Source organism: Chrysochloris asiatica, unplaced genomic scaffold, assembly GCF_000296735.1.
Source record: "Chrysochloris asiatica unplaced genomic scaffold, ChrAsi1.0 scaffold00010, whole genome shotgun sequence".
Classification (NCBI taxonomy): Eukaryota; Metazoa; Chordata; class Mammalia; order Afrosoricida; family Chrysochloridae; genus Chrysochloris; species Chrysochloris asiatica.
The window spans coordinates 11,465,284-11,473,985 of NW_006408528.1; the positions used below are offsets into that span (position 1 = coordinate 11,465,284).

The 8,702-nt window shown below is 36.6% G+C and overlaps 1 protein-coding gene across 4 annotated transcripts in view; it reads right to left on the reverse strand.

Moving 5' to 3' along the window:
- The window catches only part of DYNC1I1 (dynein, cytoplasmic 1, intermediate chain 1), a 416,457-nt gene that overhangs the window by 334,151 nt on the left and 73,604 nt on the right, over window positions 1–8,702 (reverse strand). For 2 of the 4 annotated variants that reach the window (XM_006834266.1, XM_006834265.1), the window contains exon 5: window positions 8,099–8,158. The exons of the other annotated variants lie outside the window; for them this stretch is intronic. In XM_006834266.1, coding sequence (XP_006834329.1) covers window positions 8,099–8,158 — 60 coding nt within the window. The remainder of the gene's footprint in view (window positions 1–8,098; window positions 8,159–8,702) is intronic. 4 annotated transcript variants of the gene reach the window in all.

The following is an 8,702-nucleotide window of genomic DNA, read 5'->3' on the forward strand; positions in this document are numbered from 1 at the left end:
TTGAATAAGTATGGTGAAAGAATACAACCGTGTTGCACAACTTTCTTAATTTTAAAACATTCAGTGTTCCCATGTTCTGTTCAAACAACTGCCTCTTGGTCCAGGTACAGATTTCTCATGAGCACAATTAAGTGCTCCAGAATATTCATACTTTGCAATGTTGTCCATAGCTTGTCATGATCCACACAATCAAAGCATTTGCATAATCAATAAAGCACAGGTAAACATCTTTCTGATATTCTCTGCTTTCAGCCATATAAAGGATTATATAGGCAAAATATTGAATGATGCAGACACATCAAAAGAATATAGAAGGAAAATAGTCATGGCCAAAAAGAAATGGTCTTTATCTTAAAATCACACCAGGTCAAAATGGTAGTTTTGGAATCCTCAAAGAACTCAAATCACGTTTCTTTTCAATGTTCTTTAGGTTTTAAGAACAAAAAGAAGTCGGAAGGAGCAAAATCAGGACTGTAGAGTGGATGGGGTAAGGTTTTCTAATGAAATTTTCCTAGGAGAACCCTTGCTACCCTTGAAGAATGAGCAGGTGCATGGTTGTGATGGGGAAAACTATTTCTTGGTATAACTTTCCTGACCTTTTCTCACCAATGCAGTTTTCCATTGTCTTAAAATGTCTTCATGATAAGCCTCCATGATCATCCTGTTTTCTTCAAGAAAATCAATCGTTTATGCTTTAGCATCCCCAAAAAAAGAAATCATAATTTTCTGAACTGTCCTCTCTGCCTTAAATTAAACAGGGCCAGCAGATCCTTTACTAATATGATCCAGAGAGCAAAGGCTAATCAAAACAGTGCACCTTGATCTCTGAATCATATTGGTAAATCCAAGACTCAGCCTTGGTCACCATTCTTTCCAAAAACAGTGCTTAGCTTCAATCTTGCTTAAAAGACTGATGTAAAGATCATGTCTTTGAATTAGTTGATGTTTGCACAACATTGTTGGCAACCCTAGTCAAAAATTTGCTGAGACCAAGATATTGCTTAAAACTGAAAATGCCAAACCATGTGATATCTTAACATTAATGGCATTCACATCAATGGTAATTCTATCATCTTTCACTCATCATTTGCTGGACTCCAGTCAGTTTCTTCATTTATTGAGGTTACCAGCCTTTCCTCTCTTGGCTTATTGATTTTTAACTTTTTGTGAATTGAAGGAAAGTTTACAGAACAGATAATCAATCTTACATCAACAAAGCATACACTTCATTTTATGTCAATGAATGAAATCCCTTCTATGTAACATCACTTATCTTGCTTCCTTCCTGTGATTCTTCTTTCCATTCCTCTTTCTTTCCAACACTTCTGAATTTTATCTTTAGGTAAATTTTGCCTTTTTGATCCTGAATGGCTAACCATTCTATGATGTGCATATCTCCTTAGTATTTTTGTCCCCACTATATGTCGGACCCGACTCGATGGCACTTAACAACAACAACAACATATATCTATTTATCTGCTCCTTGGCTGAAAATTAAGTCATGAAGGTGAGTTCAGTCACAGACCAGAAGAGTGACAAAGGGTCATAGTTTTGGGGTTACTATAATCTCTTGCTGACCAATAAGGCTGGTCTTTTTATATAATTTTGAGTTTTGTTACACATTTTATTCCACTCTATACAGGACCTTCTAGTGTGATCCATTTTTTAGCAGTTGGTAGTAGTTGCCAGACACCATCCAGTTCTTCTGGTTTCAGGGTTGAAAAGACTGATTTTCAAATGGTCCATTAGTCTGTGGGACTAATTGTTTCCAAATGTCTTCAATATTCAGCACTCTTCTTTCCTCCAGTCAGGCAGAGAGCAATAGTTGCTTTTAAGATGGAGCTGCTGTAAAGGTAGAAGTTTTGTAACAAAAACAGGGACGTAGTTAACCTTACAGTCCAGAAACAGAGAACCCTTAGGAGCATCAAGGGAAAAGAGCACAGGTGGAATGCGGGACCCTATCCAGAGAAGCAATGACACCAGAGATGGAGGCAGAGATGAGAACATGGAGACAGGAAGCAGCTGAGGATTCTGGACTCATGGATAGAGAGGAACTGGTGCTGGGGGCCAGGGGGCAGGCTTGCAGAATGTGCCCTTTGGTTGTTTAAATGATTATATATTCCTGAGTGTTTTTATGTACATCCATCCCCCACCCAAAAACAAAAAACAAAAAAACAGAGGGATTGGAAGCAAATGCTGTTGAATGATGATGTACAGAGGAGATTGAAATTAATGCAATGAAACAAACAATGGTGTTAAGCCGATGTTCTCCCATGTAAACTATCACTCAGTTCACAATAAAAACTTTAAAAAAAATTGAGTTGCTACTTAGCAAAGTAAGATATAGAACATTGTCTTTGTGGACTTTGTATTATGCCAACTGGCCAAAGTTTCCACTGAGACTGGCTCTGAGCCACCAGGCCCAGCGCTTCATTCCCTCAAGGTGTTTGGTCATGTCTAATAAGTTTAAATACGTTTCTTCCCTGTATACTTCACCATACTCGTGGATATGTTTGCAGCAAAGGTACCCAGGTACAGATATTCTCTGTCAAACCTTTAAGTATTTGTGGGTATACGCCCACTCTCCTTCCCATACCCATTCAGCTTATGTATCTATTCATATACCTACCCATAGATAACCGTTATTGCACGATTGTGTATATAAAAGTATTTACCTCTATTCATTTAAGTTCTTGCACTCCTTCCTATGTCTTCTCATGTCTTCATCATTTTTCTACGAACCTCCCTGTTGCTATATATTACTTTCCCTGTTACCCAACTTAACACACATCTACCGTCTAATCAATGAATTATCACCCCTGGTAACCATCAAAGAATGTTTCTTTTAGCATGAAAAACTTTTCTTAACTTTTTACAATAGTCGTCTCATACGATATTTGTCTTTTGGTGACTGATTTCATTCAGCACAATGTCCTCCAAGTTCATCCATGTTGTATGGTGCTTCACAGATTCATCATTATTTTTCAACATTGCATAGTATTCCATTGTGTGTATGTACTGAAGTTTGTTCAATAGAAGAATACTTCTATTGATGAACATTTAGGCTGTCTCCATATCTTTAGCATTGTGAATACTACTGCAATGAACACCCGTGTGCAAATATCTATTTGTATCATGGCTCTTACTTCTCTAAAATATGCATCAAGTAGATGGATTGCTGGGTCTTTTTTTTTTTTTTTGACAAAATACAATACCATTTCGCCATGGTGCACCATTTTACAATCCCACCTGTAGTGTAGAGGGTCCCCATCTCTCCAAACCCTCACTAGCATTAATTTTTTATTTTTTTGAACTTTGCTATTAATGCTGGGGTGAGATGATGTCTCATTGTTGTTTTGATTTACATCACTCTAGCGTAGTGGTTATGAGTCGGGCTGTTAACTTCAAGGTCAACAGTTAGAAACTACCAGCAGTTTCGCATGATAAAAATGAGGCTTTCTGCTCCCATAAAGATTTACAGCCTCGGAAACCCTATGCGGGGTCACTATGAGTCGGAACGGACTCCATGTCATACCACCAACAACCAGTATAGTTCAAGAGCAAAGATGTGAATTTGAGGACTAAGGTGCACCTGTCCCATGCCATGGTAATTTCAATTGCCTCACATGCATGTGAAAGCTGGACAGTGAATAAGAATGACGGCAGGAGAATTGATGCATTTGAGTTATTGTGATGGAAAAGCGTATTTAAAATACCATGGAGCTTCAGAAGAACAAACTTATCTGTGTTGGAAGAAGTACAGCCAGAGTGCTCCTTAAAAGCCAGGAAGGCGAAACTTCATTTTTCATACTTTAAACATATTATCAAGAGGAACTAGTCCCTGGTGAAGGACATCATGCTCAGTAAAGTGAAGGGTCGGAGACCCACCCCCGACAACAAGATGGAATGGCACAGAGGCAGCAGCAATGGGGCTCAAATGTAACAACAATTGTGAGGATGGAGCAGTACCGGGCAATGTTTAGTTCGGATGTGCATAGGGTCATTATGAGTTGAAACTGACTTGATGGTACCTAACAACACCAATAACGACAGCTCATAAGCATTTCTACAAAGGTTGTTGCTCCCCTGAATGTCTTCTTTAAAGTGTCTGTTTATGTCTTTTGTTCATGACTCATCATTAAGTCCTTCTTGACCTTCCTTTAAATGTTTGATCCATCTAAAAAGTGTTTTCTTTTATAGGACAGAATTTTAGTAAATTTGTTGCAAAGCTTCAATGATCTGGGAAGTTGTACTTGGGTTTTGTTTAATGTTTGCTATTAGCCCTGATCAGATTGTTGGTTTTGTTTTTTCCCCATGACAAAAACAAAACAAAACATATTTTTAAAGGCATGTTAATGAGATTAAGACAAGTATATTCTTAAGTGAACTTTTCTGCACTCATTCACTGATTGCAAAGACACATTTAAATACGCTTCCTTAGGAACAAACCTGTGTATGTATGAACTGGAATCCTAGTAGCAATACTTTTTGTCTAAGCCTCATATTACAGCTGTTACATTTGTAGTTTAAAATCCTCCCTCCAAATAAAATCCCAGGCCCTAATGTTTTCATAAGTGAATTCTATTCTGGCAAGCTTTTTAGGGAATCTTTGAAATTGGAATTATGTCATCAAAAGCATGATCTCCATTAAAAACAAATTTATAAATTGTAATGTGCAAAATCAAAAACATTTTGCTTTTGGAAGATATTAATGAGATAATAAAAACAAAAAACAAAGGTCACAGACTGGCAAAAAAATTTGTAAATTATATATCACATAAAGGATTGTATCCAGGATATATGAAGTGTTTCCAAAACTTAATAGTGAGAAAACAAACAACCCAATTCAAAAACAAAAGGATGACAAATTTCAAGTAGACGTTTCACCGGATAAGACATTCAGGTGGAAAATAAACACATAAAGGGATATTCAATATCATTAGTCGTTAGGGAAATATAAACTAAAATTATAATGGTATACCATTCCATTCCTCTTATAATGGCTAAAACAAAACAAAAAGTTCAAGTATTGTCAAGAATATGAAGAAATTAAAATAAGCATAAACCTTGATGGGAATTTATAATGGTAAAAATCACTTCTAAACCAGTTTGACAATGTATAAAAAAGTTTTAAAATACACCTATCATATGATTTAGCCATGCTAACTGTATTTATCCAGGTGAAATAAAGTATATGGCCATGAAAAGATTTGTACACTAATGTTCATAGCAGTTTTATTTGTAATAAGTCCAAACTAGAAACAACCTAAATGTAAAGTAACAACTGAAGAGAAAAATTGTGTTATACCAATACAATATACTACATAAGAATACTAGATAAGAATATCAAAGAAAGAACTATTGATATACATTTAACAAGAATGAAATTCAAAAGTGTTATTTTTAGTGAAAGAAACAAGTCAAAAGTGTTTTGCATGATATACTAGGAAATGTAAACTAATACATAGTGAAAGAAAGCAGTTCAGTTATTCAGGGGGATGGAGGAGGTTAAGCAGAGAGAGGAGTGAGGGGTATAAATGGGCACAAGGAAACTTTTGAAGATAATGCAGATTTTCATTATTTTATTAGTGTGATGTACATATGCCCCAAAATGTATCAAACTGTACACTTTAAACATGCACAGTCTATTTTATGTGGATAAGCACTGGACTGCTACCCATAAATTCAGCAGTTCAAACCCACGAGTTCCTCCTCGGAAACCCTATACAGGGTCACTATGAGTCAGAATCAACTTGATGACACTTAACAGCAATAACAACATACTTTAATTAAGCCACTAAAAACAGTGAAGTGACACAGCCATCTGTGGTCTGTGATAAATCCCATACCAAGGCTCAAAAAGAAGAAATAAGAACTGTCTGGAAAAATTTTTTAGTTGTCTGAAGTTTATTTCACAAGATTATATATGAAGAAAACATTGCCCTACACATAAACTAAACTGATTTCCTTTCTCAAATAATATTTGGTGTACGTTCCTTTGAAAGACTTTCTAAAATAAGCTACTTTTATGAACAGTTTCGCTTGTGTCCTCTCTGACTCACTGGCTCCATCTGCAGGAGAAAGCAGCAGAGACAGTGGAAGCCACAAACATGGCATCGCCCTAGATTAATCCTAAATAGTAATCCGCAGAGTCAACAGTGAATATACGCTTAGAAAACAAACACAAATAGGAAAATTCTCAACTGTTCCACATCAACAAGTATGTCAAAACCCATCTAAAATATGTTAAGTGTACAGACTGCCAGTTTCTACTCCCCCACTTATTTCAACACAAAGGGATATTGCACTATAAAGTTCCCCTTAGCATTGTTTGTCTGCATGATATAGACGTATTCATTGGATATTTCAATGATACAAATTGAAAAGTAACACTAAACCTAAAAAACCAAACCCACTACCTATATAAGGTTTCTAAGGCTATAAATCTTTATGGAAACAGAAATGTTCATCTTTCTCCTATGAAGCAGCTGGTGGGTTTGAACCACTCACCTTACAATTAGCAATCTAATGCTTATCCTCCAGCCCACCAGGGCTCCGTATAAACTAAATTATTATATAGATAAGAATTTAGTGAAGTTCAAAAACTTTTTTGCATGTTACTTGAAGCACTGGAATATTTCCTTGGTTTAGTGTTGGTGTGTGTCCGTCAATAACCTTTGCATATACAAAGGAACATAAGCAGATAGCATTCAACCTAATGATCAGGTTTATCTTTAACTTCTTTCTACACCTATAATAGACATGGGTATTGGTAAAAAACCCACAGAAACATGCCTAGGAACTCTCAGGAATTCAAAATAAATAATAAATAGAAGCTGACTTTGAGATTCACTGGCATGTATTTAGAAAAAAAGAACAATGGTTTAAAACTTAGTTTATATTATGAGAATTAAATTTTATAATGGAATATCCAGTAGTATTCTGATAAATGTTTACTAACAAGTTGAGTGTATAGTAGTGTGGCAAGCTTTGGTCTGAAATGTTTGCTGATATCTGTGGTATAAATATTCCCACCAAGGCTGATTTCAAGCTACCAATACAAAGTCATTGAATGAGGAGTTGGCAAGAGATGACGAGACATGTACAATCAGCTCTCCTAAGTTTGAGCTTGAGTTGGTATAAACACCCATGGGAGTCTAGTGTCTCTGTAGCATAAGCACTAGACTGTGAATCACAGTCAGCTCTTCAAGCCCCCCAGTCACTCCACAGGAGACAGAAGAGTCTTTTTGCTCCCACAAAGATTTACAGCTTTGGAAACCCTACACAGGGTTGCTATGAGTCAGAATCCACTCAACGGCACTTAACAATAGTAACAACAGTAAAAGTATCCACAGGAAATATTTCATGTGTGAATACAAAGGTCACTCCACTTCTGTAAGAGAAATAAACCAAGTTTCTAGGATATGCCTATGTGTTTTAGTCTCTGTGGATGTATCTTCCATTTTGAAGTTTTGGGTTTTTTTTTTAACTTGTGACCATAGTTTTCCATCTGAAAATGATCTTTAGCATGTAGGAGGCATTGTTGAAGATATTTAAGATATTTTAGGATTGAGGAGTTAGACAAGTTTGCTTTTAAAAGAAACTTTACCTGTTCAAACTGATCCTAACTGAATGTTTACTGTGAGTCTGAGGTAATGAAAAGGATACAAACAAGGCACAACATTTTAATATGGTTCTTGGACAAAAATGAACTAGCTTTTTGTTAGTAAAGAGAGGATGGTTAAGATAAAGTCAAACATATAAACTCCAGAACTTGTGTACCAGCCCCCTTTACACATAAGGTGTTGGTTTATGTTTGTATTATTTTTGAAGGAGGGGGAAGGAGTATTGTTTCACGATACTAGGAATTAATAAGGGGAGGTGTGATCAAAGCTATCTTTTTGTGTTTTTTTCCACAAAGAGATTCTTTTTTTCAAAGCTTAACGTTATAAGGAAAACTAACAGAAGAAAATAAAATTACCAAACTGGAAGTTCAACAGAAGGGGAGAAAAACAATAAAAGTAACAACAGATCCAGCATTTCAACACAACTATAACAAAGAAATCATAAAAGGAGTAACAAAAGAGCAGACATATACCCAAGTTCTGAGTCTGACTGCAGCTGCAGCACTGAGGGGTCTGTGTCCCACTGCAGGGTCCTAATATTGCAGCACAAAGGAAAAAGAACACAGAGAATTAACAAAAGGGAGGGGAACAGAACCAAGCAAACTGTGTCATTTATCAAGGCAATGCCATATACAGTACATACACAGAACATCACCCCATGTTGTCACCCCTCCACCCCCAGGTGCAAGGAAGATGCAGTTACTATCAGACACAACCAAGGGCAATGAGTCATCTTTTCCTTTGAACATTTGCTGGATATTGGAAGTCATGGTTGGTTTCATGAAAGAAGGTCAAGAGTCACACATTTAAACTAAATACACCTTCTCACTATTTTTCAATTTGTTTTGTATTGAAGCCTAGTTGAATTGAGCATGTAAACAGTTACATGTATCTGAAACTCCAAAGTCTGCCCACATCTGGGAGCACAAGATTCTTCCATGAGGTGAAAAGAGCCAAATGCAAGGGCCAGAGTAGGGACTTGTGAGGAAGTCGGGTCAGATGGAGCATGACTGCAGAGCCTGGTGAATAACTGTGGCTTCCTCAGGTCAGTTACGGCAAATATAATGCGTCAGACTT